Source organism: Tachyglossus aculeatus, chromosome 23, assembly GCF_015852505.1.
Source record: "Tachyglossus aculeatus isolate mTacAcu1 chromosome 23, mTacAcu1.pri, whole genome shotgun sequence".
Taxonomy (NCBI): Eukaryota; Metazoa; Chordata; class Mammalia; order Monotremata; family Tachyglossidae; genus Tachyglossus; species Tachyglossus aculeatus.
Window position 1 is genome coordinate 28821534 of NC_052088.1, and position 21834 is coordinate 28843367.

General features: G+C 44.7%; 1 protein-coding gene and 1 non-coding gene across 9 annotated transcripts in view; both read left to right on the forward strand.

Moving 5' to 3' along the window:
- Nucleotides 1-21834, forward strand: part of CAST (calpastatin) — a 142117-nt gene that overhangs the window by 107167 nt on the left and 13116 nt on the right. For all 8 annotated transcript variants that reach the window (XM_038765955.1, XM_038765956.1, XM_038765959.1 and 5 more), the window contains 14 exons: nt 820-918; nt 3129-3209; nt 3398-3442; nt 4845-4937; nt 5088-5180; nt 7020-7121; nt 9571-9654; nt 11600-11647; nt 14615-14710; nt 14917-15027; nt 16089-16190; nt 17429-17512; nt 20734-20781; nt 20903-20992. In XM_038765955.1, coding sequence (XP_038621883.1) covers nt 820-918; nt 3129-3209; nt 3398-3442; nt 4845-4937; nt 5088-5180; nt 7020-7121; nt 9571-9654; nt 11600-11647; nt 14615-14710; nt 14917-15027; nt 16089-16190; nt 17429-17512; nt 20734-20781; nt 20903-20992 — 1176 coding nt within the window. The remainder of the gene's footprint in view (nt 1-819; nt 919-3128; nt 3210-3397; nt 3443-4844; nt 4938-5087; nt 5181-7019; nt 7122-9570; nt 9655-11599; nt 11648-14614; nt 14711-14916; nt 15028-16088; nt 16191-17428; nt 17513-20733; nt 20782-20902; nt 20993-21834) is intronic.
- Nucleotides 12025-12097, forward strand: TRNAK-UUU. Its single transcript has one exon. It is a non-coding gene; the product is annotated as a tRNA-Lys (tRNA).

Sequence of the window (21834 nt, forward strand, 5' to 3'; positions counted from 1 at the left end):
GGCTCACAGTCCATGTAAGCAATGTGGCTTAATGAGAAGCAGTATGGATTAGTGGATAGAGCACGGGCCTAGGAGACAGAAGGACCTGGGTTCTAATTCTGACTCCACCACTTGTCTGTTGTGTGACCTTGGGCAAGTCACTTCACTTCCCTGACCTTCAGTTCCCTTATCTGTTAAATGGGGATTAAGAATGTGAGCCCCACGTGGGATAACCAGAAGCACCATGGCTTAGTGGAAAGAGCATGGGCTTGGGAGTCAGAGGGCGTGTGTTCTAATCCTGGCTCCGCCACTTGGGCAAGTCTCTTAACTTTTCTGTGCCTCAGTTACCTCATCTGTAAAATGAGGATTAAGACTGTGAGCCCCACGTAGGATAATCTGATTACCTGGTATCTACCCCAGGGCTTAGAACTGTGCTTGGCACATAGTAAGCACTTAACAATTACCATCATTATTATTATCATCATTATTATTCTCTGGGCTTCAGTTTACCTCATCTGTAAAATGGGGATTAAGAGTGTGAGCCCCAAGTGGGACAGGGACTGTGTCCAACCTGATTAGCTTGTATCTACCCCAGAGTTTAGAACAGTGCTTGGCACATAGTAAGTGCTTAACAAGTACCATTATTATTTTTCAGATACAAAAGAGTATTTCAGGTTTCAGCATGTAAGAGGTCTAAATGATTGGTGCCCATGGGATATCCAAAGATGACGTTATTTTCCTCCCAGTGGTTCTTTCTGTTTATTTCAGCATTTAGTTCAGGGACTGGCACATAGTACGCACTTAACAAATACGATAATTACAATTATTCCTCTTTTCTAGTCCGAAGTGGATTCTGCCTTAGATGATCTAATCGCCACCTTGGGAGAACCTGAAGAAAATGTTCCAGAGAGTCCGGAGTACACCGGCCCTGAAGTGACAGTATGGAATTTGCTCTCTGTCAAGTCCTTGGCTTGTTGGATGGGAGAGGGATTGGTGGTTTGAGCAGGAGAATCTTGATTCAAGGACCTAGCTGCCCCTCTCTGGGCTATTAGCGGTGCCCAACTTCTTCCAGAATCACTGTGGGTGCAACAATATGTTCTGGGGTCACCAACCATCTTGCTGACAATAATTTAGTTGGATCCATGCATATGAACATATGATCATATCTGTAATTTGTTTATTCATATTAATATCGCTCCATCTAGACTGTAAGCTTGTTGTAGGCAGAGAACATGCCTATCAACTCAGTCACTTGTGTTTATTGAGCGCTTACTGTGTGCAGAGCACCATACTAAGCTCTTGGAAGAGTACAATATAACAATACAACAGACACATGCCCTCCCCACAGCAAGCTTACAGTCTAGAGGGGGAGACAGGCATTAACATGAAGAAATGAAATTACAGATATGTATATAAGTGCTGTAGGGTTGGGACAGGGAGATGAATAAAGGGAACAGGTCAGAGCGAAGAAGAGAGGGAAGGAAGGTTTAGTCAGGGAAGGCCTCTTGGAGGAGATGTGCCTTCATTAAGGCTTTGAACACGGGGAGAGTAATCATCTGACAGATCTGAAGAGAGAGAGGATGTGGGCGAGAGGTCGGAGGCGAGATTGATGAGATCGAGGTACATTGAGAAGGTCAGCATTGGAGGAGTGAAGTGCATTGTCTGGGTTGTAGTAGGAGAGTAGTGAGGTGAGATAGGAGATGGCAAGGTGATTGTTATGTTGTACTCTCCCCAGTGCTCAGTACAGTTCTGTGCACACAGTAAATGCTCAGTAACTGCCACTGATTGATTTGTACTCTAGCAGAGTCCTGAATATTGGAATTTGGTCCCACCTATATTCATGAGTGAGACAAGTAGACAATCTTAATAATTATGGTAATTGGTAAGCACTTACTAGTTTGTACTTGGATTTTCACCCTTTATTCACCCCTCCCTCAGCCCCACAGCACTTATGCACATAATTTATTCATAGAAATATCTATAATTATTTATATAAATGCTGTTTTCCCTTCTAGACTGTAAGCTGATTGTGCACAGGGAATATATCTACCAACTTTGCATACTATACTTTCCAAGCACTTAGTACAGCGCCCTGCACACAATAAGCGCTCAAAGAATAGGAGTGATTGATGAACAGATTGTTCTGTCAAGAGCTTGGAATCACGCTTTCTCTAGGATTTTTGCAGGGACTGACAGGCTGAATGGAATACTTAGCTAAGTGGAATTCAAAGCTACTGTGGACAGAGGGGATTGGGAAAGATGGTCAGAGCTGTTAGAGTCTGAAACTCTGATTCTATCAGAAATAGCTATCAATCGATTGATTGAGCACCTAAGGTGTGCAGAGCATTTACTGAGTATTTAATTGGTATTCAATTGGTATTTATTGAGCACTTACTGTGTGCAGGGCACTGTATTAAGTTCTTGGGAGAGTACAATATAACAGAACATGGTGCAGTGGATAGAGGATGGTCCTAGGATTCAGAAGGTCATGGGTTCTAATCCTGACTCCACCACTTGTCTGCTGTGTGATCTTGGGCTAGTCACTTCTCTGTGTCTCAGTTCCCTTATCTGTAAAATGGAGATTGAAACTATGAGCCCCACATTGGACAGGGACTGTGTCCAGCTCGATTTTCTTGTATCCACTCTAACGCTTAGTACAGAGCCTGGCTCATAGTAAGTGCTTAATAAATACCATCATCATTATTATTATTAATTAGACATGGATCCTGACCCTCGAGGAGCCCACAGGCTAAGATAAGCAGTGGCACATACGGAAAGATGAGACAGTGAAACATAAAGGCAACATAAAAGACAAAGACAAAATAAAAATATAAAGTACCAGGGAACTGTGGCTGGAGAAACAGAATTTCAGGCTCCTCGTGGCTCAGAGTTCAAATCCCAGCCACTGCCCCCTCAAAGTCTGAGTTTTAGGAGGCCTCTCTTTCTGCTGTATCTATCCTTTCTATCAGAAGATGTGAAGGGATCGTTGCAGTTAACCTTATCTGATGGAGAGGAACTACTGGTTTTGTTTCTGATTTACAGCTAGCCTCAGGAAGTAACTTCCTTATATTAGCACTATATTTTGATTTCAGCTGATATGCAAAATGCTTTCTACTCATGAAAAAGATAAATCTGTGTGTGCATTTCAGGATATATTCACTTCCGAATACATAGAAGAACTCGGAAAGAGGGAGGGCAGTATTCCACCAAAATATAAGAAGCTGTTGGAAGTAAGTTAAAAGAATTGAAGTTTCTACTTTGCTGAGTGTCAAACTAATATCTGGAGGAGGGCTTTTGAGAAATTAGGAAGTGATTGAACTTCTGGTACCTGACTCGTTGTGGGATAAAATTGAGTGTCCACTGACCACAAGGTTAAACGAGATGTTGTATTGACCTGAATGCTCGCTCTCCGTTTCAGAGTTCGGAGGGTTCTCCGGCGCCACCTCCCCAAGAAGAACCTATGGTAAGTGTAGATTTCTGCCCATAGTAGCACACCCTGGTGAAAAGAACGTGAGCTTGGGATTCTTGTTATAGTGTACTCTCCCAAGCGCTTAGTACAGTGCTTTGCACACAGTAAGAGCTCAATAAATATGATTGAATGAATGAATGAGTCAGAGGACCTGGGTTCTAATCCTCAACTCCGCCACTTTGCTTGGGCAAATCGCTTAACTCCTCTGTGCCTCAGTTTCCTCAACTGTAAAATTGGGATTCAATGCCTGTTCTCCCTCCCACATAGACTGTGAGCCCCGTGTGAGACAGGGATTAGGTCTGATCTGATGGTGTTTTATCATCATCATCAATCGTATTTATTGAGCGCTTACTGTGATGATGATGATGATGATATGTATATATGGTTGTACATATTTATTACTCTATTTATTCATTTATTTTACTTGTACATATCTATTCTATTTATTTTATTTTGTTAGTACGTTTGGTTTTGTTCTCTGTCTCCCCCTTTTAGACTGTGAGCCCACTGTTGGGTAGGGACTGTCTCTATATGTTGCCAACTTGTACTTCCCAAGCGCTTAGTACAGTGCTCTGCACACAGTAAGCGCTCAATAAATACGATTGATTGATTGATCAATCGTATTTATTGAGCGCTTACTGTGTGCAGAGCACTGTACTGAGCGCTTAAAGTTTTATCTACCCTGCTGGTTAGTATAGTGCTTGTCACAAAGTAAACGCTTAACTAGTACCACTATTATTATTCTGCCTTGGAAGGTGAAAACATAAAAGCTTTTCAGGCACTAAACCCCTCTCACTCCAACCCCTGCCAAGAGAACAGCCAACCAACTTCGCCTGCTGCTCTGTGTTCCTAACAAAGTACAGAGCTTAATCTTTCTGTGGCAGGGGACGTTTCGCTTTGTTTTATACTTCCCAAGAGCTTAGTACAGTGTGTTGCACCAAGTAAGAGCACTAAAAGAGCATAGTTTGTAATCAATCAACCACTGGTATTTATGGAGCACTTACCCTGTGTTAAGCGCTCAGTAGGCACCAGTCTTCTGGGAGGGGATATGGCCCCTTTATGGGAAAATAATGGCTAAAGGGATGAGGGAAACAGAAAGGACAAATGGAAAGAATGTGGGTGTGGGAATTAGGAAACTCAAGTTCTAGTTGTGCCCTGGCCTGCTGTGTGACCTTGAATACATCTCTTAACCTCTCTGTGCCCATTCCTCAGTGCTTTGGTAACACTTTATAAGTACCATTATTATAAGTAGTAGTAATATTACTCAGTTGAAGAACAGAGTAAAGTGGAAGCAGAACAGTAGGAATAGTTTAGCAACAACTTGCCGCCCTTCCCATCCCCATCATTGGCTGTTGATGTTTCTTCAGTACCACCAATCATTGTGCCTGTTTTTTAGAAACCCATTGGAGAGGATGAGCTCATTGATAGCCTGTCCTCAGATTTCACCTGCCACTCATCTGCCGCTGCCGGGAAGAAGACAGAGGAAGAGGTACTGTTTGCATGTTTAAGGAAAAAACCGGTTTAGAAATGACAAGCTCTTGGGTTTCTCTGAAGCACCAGATGGTTTTGACCCAGAACCTTAAATTGTTTGATTATTCGACTCAGGTGAAAGTTTGCTCTTGGTCTTGTTTGTTTTCAGAAACCAGAGGGAGGAGAGGTGTTGAAAGCCCAGTCAGTTGGTGCTGTCAGAAGCTCTGCCCCTCCTGATGAGAAGAAACGGAAGGTGGAAGTGGTATGTCCAACCTAGGAGGGCCCTCCCATGACCCCTCTCTCAGGCCTCGATCTCCAAGGGGCCAGTGAGGCGTGCCTGTCCACTAATGGCTCTAACGGGCCCTGGCATTGGTCAGATCCTTGTCCTGACTAGTCTTCCTCATACGAATGTGAAAGAATGATGTTTTTGTACCTCTTCTCGCCTGTCCCACCGTCGACCCCCGGCCCACGTCCTCCCCCTGGCCTGGAATGCCCTTCCTCCACACATCTGCCAAGCTAGCTCTCTTCCTCCCTTCAAAGCCCTATGGAGAGTTCGCCTCCTCCAAGAGGCCTTCCCAGACTGAGCCCCCTTTTTCCTCTCCTCCTCCCCATCCCCCCTGCCCTACCTCCCTCCCCTCCCCACAGCAACTGTATATATGTTTGTACAGATTTATTAATCTATTTACTTGTGCATATTCACTATTCTATTTTGTTAATGATGTGCATCTAGCTTCTTTCTATTTGTTCTGATGACTTGACAACTATCCACATGTTTTGTTGTCTGTCTCCCCCTTCTAGACTGTGAGCCCATTGTTGGGTAGGGACCGTCTCTATGTGTTGCCAACTTGTACTTCCCAAGTGCTTAGTACAGTGCTCTGCACACAGTAAGTGCTCAATAAATACGATTGAATAAATGAATGAATCTTGAGGGGAAGCCCACCCTGCTCCAGGCCCCGACAGTTCAGAGCAGGAAGGGAGAAGTGGTGTTATCAGTCAATCAAGCATCTTAATTGAGCACTTATTGTGTGCAGAGCACTACACTAAGAGCTTGGGAGAGTCCAATCTAACAGTACAAGAGACACCTGCCCTGCCCACAACAAGCGTACGGTCTGTTATCTGTTAGGCCCGTCCAAGCTGGGCCCACTGCAGGGAGAGCTTCTGAGGGCTGTAGAAGGCACTGCAGTTACATGGATACCTCGCTTGGATGTTTCTAATGAAGATGCGGCTTCGTTCCCTCACGACCTGAAAGCCGATCCTGAAAGCGGAGACACAAATTATGTCCTGAGAGGCTGCAGCAGGTGGCCGAGGAGGGTCCTGGTCTTTGTTCAGGCCTGGTGGGCTCTGATCCTCTTCATCTGGGGCCACCGTGGAAAGACACCGCCTGCCTGGGAGAATTGGCAGCGGCAAGCGGAAGCTGTGGTTCTCATGCCAGTCGTTCATTCATTCATTCATTGTCGTATTTATTGAGCACTTGCTGTGTGCAGAGCACTTTACTGAGCACTTGGGAAGTACAAGTTGGCAACATATAGAGACGGTTCCTACCCAACAACGGGCTCACAGTCTAGAAGGGGAGACAGACAACAAAACAAAACATGTGGTCAAGTGTCAAGTCATTAGAATAAATAGAAGTAAAGCTAGATGCACATCATTGACAAAATAAATAGAATAGTAAATATGTACAACAGTCAAAGGGAGCAGGCTGTAGAAGTAGCTCCATTCTAACGTCACCTGTCTGAAGGATGAATTCTGAGGCAGAGTGGTCCAGGGGGACTGGCAGGTGGCACAGTAGGATAAGGCTCCAGGATGGCAGAGTTTTGCAACCCTGGGAAGCTTCCTGAGCTGAGAAGGGGGAAGCTCACCTACGAGGGTGAGGCAGGTTGACTTTAGACTAATCTTCCTTAGTTTAGAGCTGTGTGTTGTGCTGGGTAGGTTTGGGGCATAGTCAACTTTTGCTGTCATTGGTTTTGTTTCAGCTGAAAGCTCTCAATTAGAATGCTGCATACCACTCTCTCCTGCATCTTGGATTTCACAGAAACTGTGCATTTCTTCTTCTTGTTTTTTTTTTGGATGAATTAAGAATTTCCTCTCCTCTTTTCTTTAGGGTGAAATGAGTGATGATTTAATAAGTGCTCTTTCTGATACACTCGGAGGTCCAGAACCGGAGCCAGAGACAGACCCAAGTTCCTTCAAAGAAATCGATGAGGTACAGTTCCCATTTCTACTGGCCCTTGTTAGTCTGGAGTTTAGATTCTTCCCTAAAAGCAGATCCATTCATCCTTTATGGGGTAAAAAGACAGTCTATCTTGGCCTACCTTACAGGGGCTCCCAGCTGGGAGGACTCATTTAAGGATAACACACACCACTTTCTGCTCAGTTTCTGTGGAGAATGTGTGAACTTGGATTTCAAAAGTATGGCTGATATTTGCTCAATTTTCTGATTTTTAAAAAATGTTACGGGACCATCAGGATGAATCTAATGGGAGTAAGGCTGGTGGAAAATCAAATCAGTAGAAAGAGTGTGGGAATGGGGTCAGGAGGGCTGGGTTCTAATCCTGACCCCTCCCCTGGTCTGCTGGGTGACCTAGGGTGAGTCACTTAACTTACTGTGTGCAGAGCACTGTACTAAGCGCTTGGGAAGTACAAGTTGGCAACATGAAGAGATGGTTCCTACCCAACAACGGGCTCACAGTCTAGAAGGGGGAGACAGACAACAAAATAAAGCATGTGGTCAGGTGTCAAGTCATCAGAATAAATAGAAGTAAAGCTAGATGCACATCATTGACAAAATAAATAGAATAGTAAATATGTACAACAGTCGAAAGGGAGCAGGCTGTAGAAGTGGCTCCATTCTAACGTCACCTGTCTGAAGGATGAATTCTGAGGTAGAGTGGTCCAGGGGGACTGGCGGGTGGCACTCCTCTGTGCCTCGATTTCCACATTCCAAATAGGGTTAGGGTACTCAACTCCCTATCTTGAAGATTGTGAGTTGCATTTGGGAAAAGGACTGTGGCTGATCTGATTAAATTGTACCTAACCAAGCCTTTAGCATAGTGCTTAATACATAGAATCCTTTAAAGTCATTGCAATAATAATAAAAATCACTGTTATTATTATTATTATCAAGGTATTAAAGGCCTATATGAAAAGCACTGTGCTTATTTTATTATTATTATCATTACTACTAAAAGTAATAAAAGTATTGCAAATCTAAGAAAAGACATCACAGAACTGGAGAAGGTTTAGAGAAAGGCAACAAGGATGATTAAGGGAAAGGAGATGCTTCAGTGTGAAGGTAGATGGAAAAGATTACAGCTCTTTACTTTCAAAAGGTGCAAGCTGAGAGATCTGATTGAAGTTGACAAAACCGTGTAGGGTATAGTCAGGACCAAAACAATTTTTGTCCACCAAATTTCACCATATCAGAGTGAGGGGGCACCCACTAAAGCTTGGACGTAATAGACTCGGAACAAAGAAGCAGATGTCCTACTTTGGAAAGAGCCGGGAAGTCAGAGGACCTGGGTTCTAATCCTGGTTCTGCTACTTGTCTGTTGTGGGACCATGGGCAAGTCACTTAACTCCTCTGGGCCTCAGGTACCTCATCTGTAAAATATGGACTAGGTAGCAGGGAAGCGGTTGAGTTATGTACACAAGTGTTATGTAGGGGGAAGGGAGAGGGTGGATTCCTAAGTGTTTAGGGGAAAAGGACTCTAGGGCATGGCAGTAGGGGGACAGATAAGATTTGGAGATGAGAAGTTAGTCATGGAAGGCTTCCTGGAGGAGATGTAATTTTAGTTGAACTTTGAAGATGAGATGGGGAGAGGATGATCTGCCAGATGTGAAAGGGGGAGAGACTTCCAGGTGGAAGGGAGGGTGTGATGAGGAGTCGACAGCAAGAGAGATGGGATCAAATCAAAGTGTGTGAGTTGGTATTAGAGAAGCAGCGTGGCTCGGTGGAAAGAGCCTGGGCTTTGGAGTCAGAGGTCAGGGGTTCAAATCCCGGCTCCGCCAATTGTCAGCTGTGTGACTTTGGGCAAGTCACTTAACTTCTCTGTGCCTCAGTTACCTCATCTGTAAAATGGGGATTAAGATTGTGAGCCCCACGTGGGACAACCTGATCGCCTTGAATCCCCTCAGCGCTTAGAACAGTGCTTTGCACATAGTAAGTGCTTAACAAATACCATCATTGTTATTATTATTAGAGGAGTGAAGTGGGTGGGCTGGTTTGTAGTGGGAGAGGAATGAGGCTAAGTAGGGAGAGAGAGGACTGATAGAGTGGGGTTTTTTTAAATTGTGTTTGTTAAGGGCTTACTATGTTCCCGACACTGTACACTGGGGTAGATAAGATCTAATCGGGTTGGACACAGTCCATGTCCCGCATGGGTCTCACAGTCTTAATCCCCATTTTCAGATGAGGTTACTGAGGCCCAGAAAAGTGAAGTGACTTGCCCAAGATCACACAGCAGACACATGGCAGAGTTTCGGATTGGAACCCAGGTCCTTCTGACTTCCAGGCCCGTGCTGTATCCACTAAGGCCACTCTGTTTTTCAGTGACTTTAAAGCCAAATGGACTGTCCCTTTTACTAGCATCATTAAATTGTCTGTGTACAGAATGATTACAGTGCCATCTGAACTCTTTGTACACCTTCCTCAGGCAAAAGCCAAAGAAGAGAAACTAAAGAAGTGTGGAGAAAGGGATGATACGATCCCCCCTGAGCACAAACTGCAACCAGCAACGGTAAATTTTCCCCAAAGCCATCTCCCCCTTCCACCCGTCCATCAGACGTGGACGTGGCACAATTCCCTCCTCCCTCCCCAAAGAATGAATCGGAACCCAAAGCGCCCTGGAGTCTGCCCAAAAAACACGTTTAATAATTCTGCTATTTGTTTAGCACTTACAATGTGCTAGGCACTGTATTAAGCGCTAGAATGGATTCAAGCTGAATCAGGTTGGATGCAGTCCCTGTCCCACATGGAGCTCACAGTCTTAATCCCCACCTTACAGATGAGGTAACTGAGGCACGAAGAAGTGAAGTGACTTGCCCAGTCACAGAGCAGACAAGTGGCAGAGCCAAGATTAGAACCCAGTTCTTCTGACTCCCAGGCTGTTGCTCTTTCCACTAGGCCATGCTGCTTCACATCCCCACGTTTCATGGGGAAATGTTACTCCTTCATTTGTGTGACTGCCGATATTGTCTCCACAATAACTTTGCTAACCTCCCTCCTTCCCCCAACCCCCAGCTCCACACCTCCCAGCCCCGTTCAATCTCATGAGAGTGGGAGGCAGAGATGGCATCCTCCCCGACATGGGCAGCAGATGGAGATGAGGGACACAGCTACCTCCATCTGACGACCATCCTTCTCAACTGAATAATAGTTATTATAATAATCATTATAGTATTAAGCGCTTTCTATGTGCCAAGCACTATACTAAGCGCTGGGATGAATACAGCAGATCGGGTTGGACACAGTCCCTGTCTCATGATGAGGTAGTTACACAGAGGCACAGAGAACTGACTTGCCCAAGGTCACACAGCAGACAAGTGGCAGATTAGGATTAGAGCCCATGACCTTCTGACTCTCAGGCCCTTGCTCTGTCCATTATGCCATGCTGCTTCTCAACTCATTCATTCATTGCCGTATTTATTGAGCATTTACTGTGTGCAGAGCACTGTACTAAGCGCTTGGGAAGTACAAATCATCAACATATAGAGGCGGTCCCTACCCAACAACAGGCTCACAGTCTAAAAGGGGGAGAAAGACAACAAAACAAGTTTTGTGTGTGCAGATGGTGGGAGGAAGATTAGATCCAGGCTACTCTCCTTGTGCAAGCAAGCATTCTGAACTTTTAAAGCCCCTCACATCAATCCATCAGTGATATTTATTGAGCGCTTACTGTGTGCAGAGCATTGTACTAAGCCCTTGGAAGAGTACAATACAGTAGAATTGGTAGAAACGATCCTTGTCCACAAGGAGCTTACTGTCGACACCAATCTTCGCGGTATGATTTTTACCTCACGTCAGACCACGTGACCTTGTCTGAGGGTGGGTTTTGGCTGGCCAACAGGCTGTTGTTTCAGCTTGCTGTCGAGCCTCGCTTCCAAAAAAAACCGTTCAGAACTTACCTTGCCAACAGTTTAACTGACTAGCCTGGAGTGAACTTTCTGTAAGTACCACCCAGAAGCAATGTGGCCTAATGGAAAGAGCATGATCTTGTGAGTCAGAGGCCCTGCGTTTCTAATCCTAGCACTGACACTTGTCTTCTGTGTGACCTTGAGTATGTCACTTCACTTCTCAGGGCCTCAGTTACCTCTTCTGTAAATTGAGGGTTAGGTCGGTGAGCCCCATGAGGGAAATAGATGGAGTCCAACCTGATTAGCTTGAATCTACCCTAGCAGTTATTACAGTGCCTGGCACATAGTAAGCACTTAACAAGTACCACACAATACTACATTGAATATGACAGTCTATATACTTCTTTATGTAGTACGGCACATTGGAATCACAAATTAGCCTCAATAAAACAAGGGCTGACTGCAAAATCTAAATTTTTCCCTTCATCAACTGCTCTTTCCGTCCTCATTCCTGAATTCTGTTTCAAACAGACGGCGTGTTTTCAATGTGGTTATTGACAATAGAGCCTAGAAAGGCATATTTAAAATTTGCTTTAATTTTATTTGCAGGATAAAGATGGAAAACCGCTGTTGCCAAAGCCTGAAGAAAAACCCCAGGTGAGGATTTGAGTGCTTTGGGCCTCTTTCTAGATGGCCACATTCTCTTCCCAGAAGTGTGTAGTACAAGAGAGATATTGCCAGCACCCTAAATTCAGTGAATTCAAGCATACTTATGGTGATTAGAAGCTGAGGGCAGGATTTGGCCAGGAAGCTCATCAATCAGTTAATGATATTTATTGAGCACTTATTGACTTCAGACCACTATAAGTGCTTGGGAGAGTATACTATAATAGACTGGGTAGACATGCTCCTTGCCTAGAGCTGATTTTCTGGTTTTGATTTGAAATGTAATGGGATATCGTGGGTTTCTGTCCTTTTTTTCCATAGATTATCAATGGTCTGGCAGAGAGTGTTCAAGTACATCTGTACATAGAGCCCGGATAGCTCAGTCGGTAGAGCATCAGACTTTTAATCTGAGGGTCCAGGGTTCAAGTCCCTGTTAGGGCAGAGTGTTATTTTTCTTCTAGACTGTGAGCCCACTGTTGGGTAGGGACTGTCTCTATATGTTGCCAACTTGTACTTCCCAAGTGCTTAGTACAGTGCTCTGCACACAATAAGCGCTCAATAAATACGATTGATATATAATGTCTATCTCCCCCTCTAGTTGTAAGCTTGTCGCAGGTAGGGATCATGTCTACCAACTCTTGCATATACTCTCCCAAGTGCTTAGTGCAGTGTTCTGCACACAGCATTCAATTAATACTATTGATTGATTCACTGTTTTGTTCCATAGCTCTGACATCTAACATGCTAGGAGGGTATATGGGAGGAAAGTTTTCAACCAGCAATTTCAGCCAGGGGGCAATCTGTTTTATTATTTGTTTGTTTTTAAATGGTGTTTGTTAAGCACTTACTCTGTGCCAGGCACTGTGCTAAGCGCTGGGGTAGGTACAAGCTTATCGGGTTGGGCGTAGTCTTTGTCCTACCTGGGGCTCACAGTCTTAATCCCTATTTTGCAGATGAGGTAACTGAGAAATGAAGTGACTTGCCCAAGGTCACAGAGAAGGCAAATGTCAGAGTCAGGATTGGAACCCAGATCCTACTGACTCTCAGGTCCAGGCTTTATCCACTAGGCCACACTGCTTCTGATCTGGTTTCCTCTATTGGTGTTTAGCCCAAAGCAGAGACATCCAAATCTCCAATGGCTGGAAGCTGGTTAATGGTGCCTCTCTAGGAAGTGAAAAAGTAGCCTGCACAGCTTGACTCCATTCATTCATTCATTCAATCATATTTATTGAGTGCTTACAGTGTGCAGAGCACTGTACTAAGCGCTTGGGAAGTACAAGTTGGCAACATATAGAGACGGGCCCTACCCAACAGCGGGCTCACAGTCTAGAAGGGGGAGACAGAGAACAAAACATATTAACAAAATAAAATAAATAAATACTCAAATACGTTCAAATACGTGAAATTTTGGACTACATTTCAGGAGAAGTTAATGGTTCGTGGGAACAGGTCAATCAGTAAACAGATTGGTTCAAACCAGCTTTGGTTTGGAATTGCTATTGCATGGGGCCATACAGAACAATAATAATAATAGTAGTAATTGTACTAGTTAAGCGCTTACTATGTGCCAAGTACTGAAGTAAGCCCTTGGGTAGATACAAAATGATCAGGTCCCTTGTGGGATTCACAGTCTTAGTAGGTGAGGGAACAGATACTGAATCCCCATTTTGCAGATGAGGGAACTGAAGCACAGGGAAGTTAAGCGTCTTCCCCATGGTGTCACAGCAGGCAAGTAGCAGAGCCAGGATTTCAACCCAGGTCTTCTGACTCTCAGGCCCACCACACTCTTTCAACTGGGCCATCCTGCTTCTCAGACTCGAAGTGTTATCTCATCTTTGGTTCAGTAGTTGTAATAGAATTTATTATGCACTTACTATGTGCAAAACACTGGACCAAGGGTTGGAGAAAAAAGTATTTGAATGAGAAATAGACGAGAGCCCTTGCCCTCCAAGGAGCTCTTAATCTACAAATAATGGGATTAGGGAAATGGCGGCAGACACATAAAGACTCATAACTTGTCTGCTGTGTGACCTTGGGTGAGTCACTTACATCCTCTGTGCCTCAGTTACCTCATCTATAAAATGGGAATTCAAAACCCATTCTCCCTCCCTCTTGGACCGTGTGCCCTATGTGGGACACAGACATTGTCTAACCTGCTTATCTTGTACCTAACCTAGTGCTTACTACAGTACCTGGCACGAAGTAAGCATTGAACGTACACCATTTTTAAAAAAAGAAAAGATGAAATAAAAATATTAAAGGTAAGGATGCCCATTAAACATAAAATGAGCAGCAGAATTTCAGGCTCTTCAGTATGGGAACAGAGATGTGTAGAAATTGTTCAGTGTACTTAGCCTTTTCAAACTATAAAAAGTCCAGGATTTGTAAAAAAAAAAAAAAAATCTAATGAAACTCACAGTTTAGACAATGAAATCACAGAATCTACTATCTCTTCTCCAAATCTTTCAAAGGGGACTGAATTAGGAGCAGAAAGAATCTTGGTAGGTTAGGAATGTTCTCAAGAACTTTGTTTTTAGGATGATAAACCAGGAAAAGTTCAGAAATTAAAATTTCAAGAAAATGATTACTTAAAAATCACTCTGAGTATTGCACAATGGTGTCAAATATTTCTGTTTGATTTTTATTACAAAATTAGTATAAAAATTAATTCTGATTTTAAAGTATATATGCGTGTGTGTGTGTGTATATGTGTATCTATCTATGTGTATATATATATACACACACACATTTGGGACTGAATATAATAACTTTTGCTTTGTCCTTGGTTTTTAGGTTCAGTGTTTGCAGGGTAGGCTGTTAGACTACACCACATCTTATATTGTCGACTTAAAGTGAATGCTAACTTCTCTCTGGTGAAAATAGCACATTAATTCTCAGGGTTTGCCTCTGAGATGAATTTATCTCACCCTGCTCCACCATCTTATCCTTGCTTTGCAGCTCGTGAGTGAATTCGAACTTGTGGATGAGTTTCCCAAAGATTTCCAAAGCCCTGACCCGAAAAAAACACAATCAAAACCAACTGACAAAACCCAGGTGAGTCTCCTTTGATCTCAGGGCTGGCCGAGGAGAAGCCCTCTGAGGCTTACCGTTCCTCTGCAACATTGAAAGGGACAACCCGTTCAGTCAGTCAGTTGTATTTATTGAGTGTTTACTGTGTGCAGAGCACCGAACTGAGCGGTTGGGAGAGTGATACAACAGAATTAGCACATGTTTCTATTGGCTGATTGTTTCCTCCTCAGAAATCTAAGGGCCCAGCACCTGTTCCCAAGGCACCTGCTGCTGTGGGAGAAACCGTCTCACGCACGTCCATGTGTTCCGTGCAAGCTTCTGCTCCCCGATCCACTGCTCCCGTGAGTAATTCCCCATCTCCTTGAAGTCACATTCCTCCATCTGGTTCCCCCATCACTCTGCTGTCCCCACTTTCTGTCCCGACGGCATGTGGGGGATGAGGGGAGGTGAGTTAAAGCCCAGTAGCAATAATTATTATAAACATATAATTGTGGTATTTGTTAAGCACTTACTCTGTACCGAGCACTGTGCTGAAGCTCTGGGGTAGATAGAATGATGATGATAATAGTGACGAGAGACAAAAGGATCCTGGTCTTCCAGACCACAGGGTACTCTGCCAACTTTCTCCCAGCAACCATGTCTCTGAATAAAGCATTTCAGAAGAGGTACAAAGTTCTGTTCCTCGCTGTGAACTTTGGGAAAATCCCTCTGGGGTTCTCAGAGACTTTTCACCTCAGTGTGAAACCATACTGATTTCTGCTTTTCTCTCCAGCACCTTTTCTACTCTCACCCCAGTCGCCATGTGCCTCTGGGAAGAGAGGGCACTTGGCCAGATTGAATGAGGCCCACAGCTCTCATGTCTGGATTATCTCCATCTAGCAAATCCAGGACAGGGCCTGGCTTGGCTTTGACATTTTAGAACATGGGAAATGTCAGGCTGTCATGTAAACCTTGAAAACAAATGTATAATGAGTTGCCTTTTTTTTTTTCTTTTTTTAAAATGGTATTTAAGAGCTTATTACGTGCCAGGCACTTTACTAAGCCCTGGAGTATGTACAAGCTAATCAGGTTGGACATAGTCCCTGTCCTACATGGGGCTCACAGTCTTAATCCCCATTTTGCAGTTGAGGTAGCTGGGGCACAGAGAAATGAAGTGACTTACCCAAGGTCACACAGCCAGCAAGCAGTGGAGTTGGAATTAGAACCCAGGTCCTTCTGATTCCTAGGCCTGTGCTGTATCCTTTATGCCATGCTGCTTCCCAAATGCTTGAGGTTTTCAAAAAATAAATGATCATTCTAATCTTTGGTTGGGGTGGAACGTGTCTTTTTGACTGGGTTGAAGAAATCTATTTTGAGTGGAGTGATAAGTGACCATCGGGGCATCTGGCTAATGTGCTTGCAGGCTGGGGCATTGCCAGATGATGCTGTGGAAGCCTTGGCTGGCAGTTTAGGAAAGAAGGAAGTGGACCCAGAAGATAAGAAGCCCGTGGTGGACAAAATCAAGGTACTGAAGGCCCAAGAGGAGCCTTTGAATGGTCCTGTCCGAAGCCTGCAGAAACTGTTTCATCCTTTATAATATTTTTTTCCCAAATAGCTATTCTCCCTGACTCCATTTTCCACACAGTACCTACTCCATTTAAGGAAGCTGAAGGCCCTGTTATGTTTTAATCAAACAATCAGTGGTATTTGTTGAGCATTTACTGTATGCAGAGCACTCTGCTAAGCTCTTGGGAGAGATCAGTGGAGTCAGTAGACATGGTCCGCTCCTCAAGAATCTAGTAGGGGAGAGAGTTGTTAAAATGGATTAAAGGTAAGGGGAAGCAACAGAGGTTAAAGATATGTATGTAAGTGCTGTTGAGACAGATGGAGAGTGAATAACTAAATGTTTAATAATTGCGGTGTTTAAGTGTTTCCTATATGCCAAGCACTGGTCTAAGTATAATCAGGTCCCACATAGGGCTCACAGAATAAGAAGGAAGAGAGAACAGTTATTGAATCCCCATTTTGCACATGAGGCACAGTGACTTTTCCAAGATCATAAAGAGAAGTCAGAATTAGAACCCAAGTCCTCTGTCTCCCAGGCCCGTGCTCTTTCCATTAGGCCATGCTGCTTCCCGTTTAGGGAGTGAGGTCTCAATAAAATAGGTAACACAATTAGAGGGGTGGGTAATGGAGCCGGGGAGACGAGAGATTCATCAGAGAAGCCCTCCTGTTGTAGGTGTGATTGTACTAGAGCTTTGAAGGTGGTAAGTTTTGTTCTGTAAACTGGCGGGGAAGGGAGGTCCAGGAGGAAGATAGCGTCGGGTCAGTACTGAGAGAATTTAGAGTGAGGCCCAGTGAGTAGGTCAGTTTTAGGGGAGTGAAGTACGTGAGCTGGGTAATAATGGGAAAGCAGTGAGGGTAAGTAGAAGAGAGATTGCTGATTAAATATCTAGTATCGAACAGTCAGAAAGAGTTTCTGCTTGATGAGGAAAGGCATGGCTAACCCTTATTACTTCTAGTGTGCTATAGCCAGGAGAAACAGGTGAAAAGCCAGTTGAAGTTCCCACTATGGATCCCGACCCAGAAACATTTTGAAAGAAGGTGGTCCCCAAAATAGTGAACTTTGGAATCATGGCCAATGCCTGGTGATGTTACTCTTATTCATGTGGATCTCAAATTTAACTATAGCCCTTCCCCACCGATCGCTGAATACCGCATGACAGAGTGCTAATAATGAAAGTGAAATGTGACTCTCCTCAGGAGAAGAACAAAAAAGAAGGTCGGGAAAAACTTGGTGAAAAAGAAGAAACAATCCCGCCCGAATACCGACTTGAAGAAGTTAAGGTGACAGACTGTTGTCTCTATACTCTTATTTGCATCCACCTCCCAGAAATGGGGGTCTCTGGGCTGGCTGGTAATACACTGTTGAATCAAAAAGTTCTAAAATTCCAGTGTTAATAAGTGTTCCTATTATGTGTGCTAAGCTGTAGATACAGGATAATCAGATCAAACACACCCCTGTCCTAACCTTGGCTTAGTTTAAGAGGGATGGAGAAGCGGCAATTCATCCCCATTTTACAGGGGAAAAAATGGAAGCACAGAAAGGCTATAAAGCAGGAAAATGGCAGGGTTGAGACTCAAAAATGGGTCTCTGGGACTTGTAGTCCCTGGCTCTTCCCTTAGACCTGCTGCCACCAAGAGTGTACTACTTTGACCAAACTTGAGTCTCTATTTGAACACAAATTGAATAAATAGAGAAGCAGTGTGGCCTAGTGGAAACAGCACAGGCCTGGGAATCAGAGGACTTTGTTTCTAATCCTGGCTCCGCCATTGTACTCTCCCAAGCTCTTAGTGCAAGCTGTGCAAGTAGTAAGCCCTCAATAAATACCAATGATTCATTGATTGATTGATTGACCTTGGCCAAGTAAGATAACTTTGCAGTGCCTCCGTTTCTTCATCTGTAAAATGGGGATTAAATCCTACTCCCTCCCACCTAGACTGGGAACCCGACGCAGGACAGGGACTGTGTCCAAACTGTGAAACTTGTATCTACCTCAGAGCTTAGTACCTGGTGCATAGCAATAATAAATGATCGGTTATTATTAATGCCCCAGAAGCAATCATGCTTTGCAACAGATGGCATTGGGGAGGGGGCTGCCCACAGGTTTTGCAGCTGGGCTTGGGAGCAAAGAGTCCTGGTTGGAAGCCTCAGTACCGGTCCCTGATGTGTTTTGGGAGCTGCGATTGATTTCATCGGTCCTCCCACACCTTATCAATGCTGGTCAGAATGCTGCTGGTCGGAAGGAGGAATGGAGTCGATTATTTCTATTTACCTTTAGGGAGATAGCATTTTTGCCAAATTCCCGGATTATCACTGGACCCAACCTAAGTCTATTCAAAGGTCTAAGAATCCAGTGCTTCCCCAGACCAGTTGAGTAGAATTTCCACCGAGCACGGTCCGTTGGCCCTGTACAGAGAGCAGTTGGGAGGAGGCGGGCGGAAGAGCGTGTGCCCACTCTGTGATGGGTTTTAGGGGACAGTGCTAGCTCTCAGTTCCCCAGGAGCAGGCTGTCGTGTATTAAGCTTCCTTTCCCCCTTCCAGAGAGGGAGCAGATGGAGACGGCAGGTGGGAGATGCAGAGGAGTAGAGAGGATAAAGGCAGCCTGACCTTTTCCCAATCTCCCCATTTATGGGTTGGAGAATTGGGATCAACTCTCACTAGGTATTGAAGTGCTCACTATGTGCCAGGAACTGTACTAAGCCCTGGGATAGATACAAGCTAATAATAATAATTATGGCATTTATTAAGCACTTACAATGTGCAAAGCACTGTTCTAAATGCTGGGGAGGTTACAAGGTGATCAGGTTGCCCCATGGGGGGCTCACAGTCTTAATCCTCATTTTACAGATGAGGGAACTGAGGCACAGAGAAGTTAAATGACTTGCCCAAAGTCACAGAGCTGACAATTGGTGGAGCTGGGATTTGAACCCATGACCTCTGACTCCAAAGCCCATGCTCTTTCCACTGAGCCATGACCCAATCTGTATCCCACATGGGGCTCACAGTCTTAATCCCCATTTCCCCGATCAGATAACCGAGACCCAGAGAAGTGAAGTGACTTGCCTAAGGTCACACAGCAGACAAGTGGCAGAGCTGGGGTTAGAATTGAGGTCCTTCTGGCTCTCAGGCCTGTGATCTATCCACTGGGCTACCCTGCTTGATGGCGAGAAGGAAATGGGAGGCTGCCCACCTCCCTCCCAACCCAGCCATTTGCTGGGCCTCATCTTTATTCACTCATGGAATCCATGCCCCTGGGAAGCAGCGTGACCCAGTGGAAAGAACCCGGGCTTAGGAGTCAGAGGACCTGGTTTCTAATTCCGGCTCTGCCACATGGGCAAGTCACTTCACTTCTCTGTGCCATAGTTCCCTCGTTTGAAAATGGGGATTTAATAGCTGTGTTCTCCCTCCTACTTAAACTGTTACCTCAGGACTGGGACCTAACTCACAATCTTGTATCTACACCAGCACTGTCACTTAAGTCACTTAACTTCTCTGTGCCTCAGTTACTTCATCTGTAAAATGGGAATTAAGACTTGGGAACTCCATGTGGGATGTGGACTGTGTCCAACCTGTTTAGTTTGTATCTATCCAAGCAGATAGTACAATACTTGGCAGTAGTAACTGCTTAAAAAATGCCATTAAAAAGTGAAAGGGCGCTTAATACATACCACAATTAGTATTACTATTATTAATTAATTCATTCATTCAATCGTATTTATTGAGTGCTTACTATGTGCAGAGCACTGTACTAAGCGCTTGGGAAGTACAAGTTGGCAACATGTAGGGACGGTCCCTACCCAACAACGGGTTCACAGTCTAGAAGGGGGAGACAAACAACAAAACAAAGCATGTGGACAGGTGTCAAGTTGTCAGAACTAATAGAATTAAAGCTAAATTCATTAATTCAATCAAGTGTATTTATTGAGCGCTTACTGTGTACAGAGCACTGTAGTAAGCACTTGGGAACTACAAGTCGGCAACATATTGAGATGGTCCCTATCCAACAATGGGCTAAATGCACATCATTAACAAAATAAATAGAATAGTAAATATGTACAAGTAACATAAATAGAGTAATAAATCTGTACACACATATTATCATCACTATTATTATTAATAATTATGATATTAAGTGCTTGCTGTGTGCCAGGTACTATACTAAGTGCTGGGGCGACTACAAGCAAATTGGGTTGGACACAGTCCCTGTCCCACATGGGGCTCACAGTCTCAATCCCCATTTTACAGATGAGGTAACTGAGGGCCAGAGAAGTGACGGGACTTGCCCAGCAGACAAGTGGCAGAGCTGGGATTAGAGCTGGGATTAGAACCCACGACCTTCTGACTCCCAGGCCTGTGGTCCGTCCACTATGCCACCCTGTTTGTAGCTGGAATTTTTCTCATTTCTTGAATCAACAGTGTCTAGAGCGTACGGTGTCTATGGTGTCTGCAGCTTTGCACTTCTGCTCAGGGTTGAGACAATTCAGCTCTTGTGTTTTCATCGTAGGATAAAGACGGAAAACCGCTCCTGCCCAAGCCCTCAGACAAACTTCCGGTAAGGGGGCTTCTCCCTTTCTCGCTCATGTCCATCTTGATATCCGTCACGCCGACAGACTGTTTTCTCTCTGGTCCCCGAGAAGGCTGAGGGTGATGGTTTCCTTTCTGGCTACCTGCAGGCTATGAGCGATGACGACCTGCTGGAGGCCCTGTCCGAAGGCTTTTCTTCGGCCCCGGTCACGCAAGCGGCCCCTCTCCCCATGGCCAAGGTGAGTCTGGCACCGGCCAGTCCCTTCACTGCCTCCTTGGGGTGGAGCGCGCCGGGAGAGGTGGAGCGAAGCGGCCCTCGCCCGCTGGCCTCGAATCCGGCCTTCAGCTGCCGAGGGTGGGATCCTGAGAGAGCTAGAACACCTTGGAATTCTGTCTTGAATTCTTTAAATCCTTAGCGAGCACTAGAAGATAGGGGATCTACAGGGACAGGGGTTACTAGAAGATGGATGCTGGGTGTTTAGTCATAAGCCAAAATGATGAAGAGCAGGCCCCTCCATATCACTTGGAGGAGGGTGAAATGCTCTGAAAAACTCCAGTAATGAGCTTTTCACCTTTCTTCTTGACCACAATCAATTCCCTCCTCTCCCAGTACTACCCAACCCCCACACTTTGCTTCTCTAATGACAACCTTCTCCCTCTACTTCTATTCATTCATTCATTCAATCGTATTTATTGAGCGCTTACTGTGTGCAGAGCACTGTACTAATTCTATCTCATCTATCTCGCTGCCAACCTTTCACCCACGTCCTGCTGCTGGCCTGGAGTGCCCTCCTTCTTTATATCTGTCAGACAATTACTCACCCCCACTTCAAAGCCTTATTGAAGGCATGTCTCCTCCAAGAGGCCTTCCCTGACTAGGCCCTCATTTCCTCTTCTCCCACTCCCTTCTGTGTCACCCTTATACTTGGATTTGCTCCGTTTTTCACCCTTCCCACAGCACTTCTATATGTATCCATGATTTATTTATTTATATTAATGACTGTCTCCTCGTGGAGTCTCTAAGCTCGTTGTAGGCAGGGGTCGTGTCTACCAATTCTGTAATATTGAACTCTTCCAAACA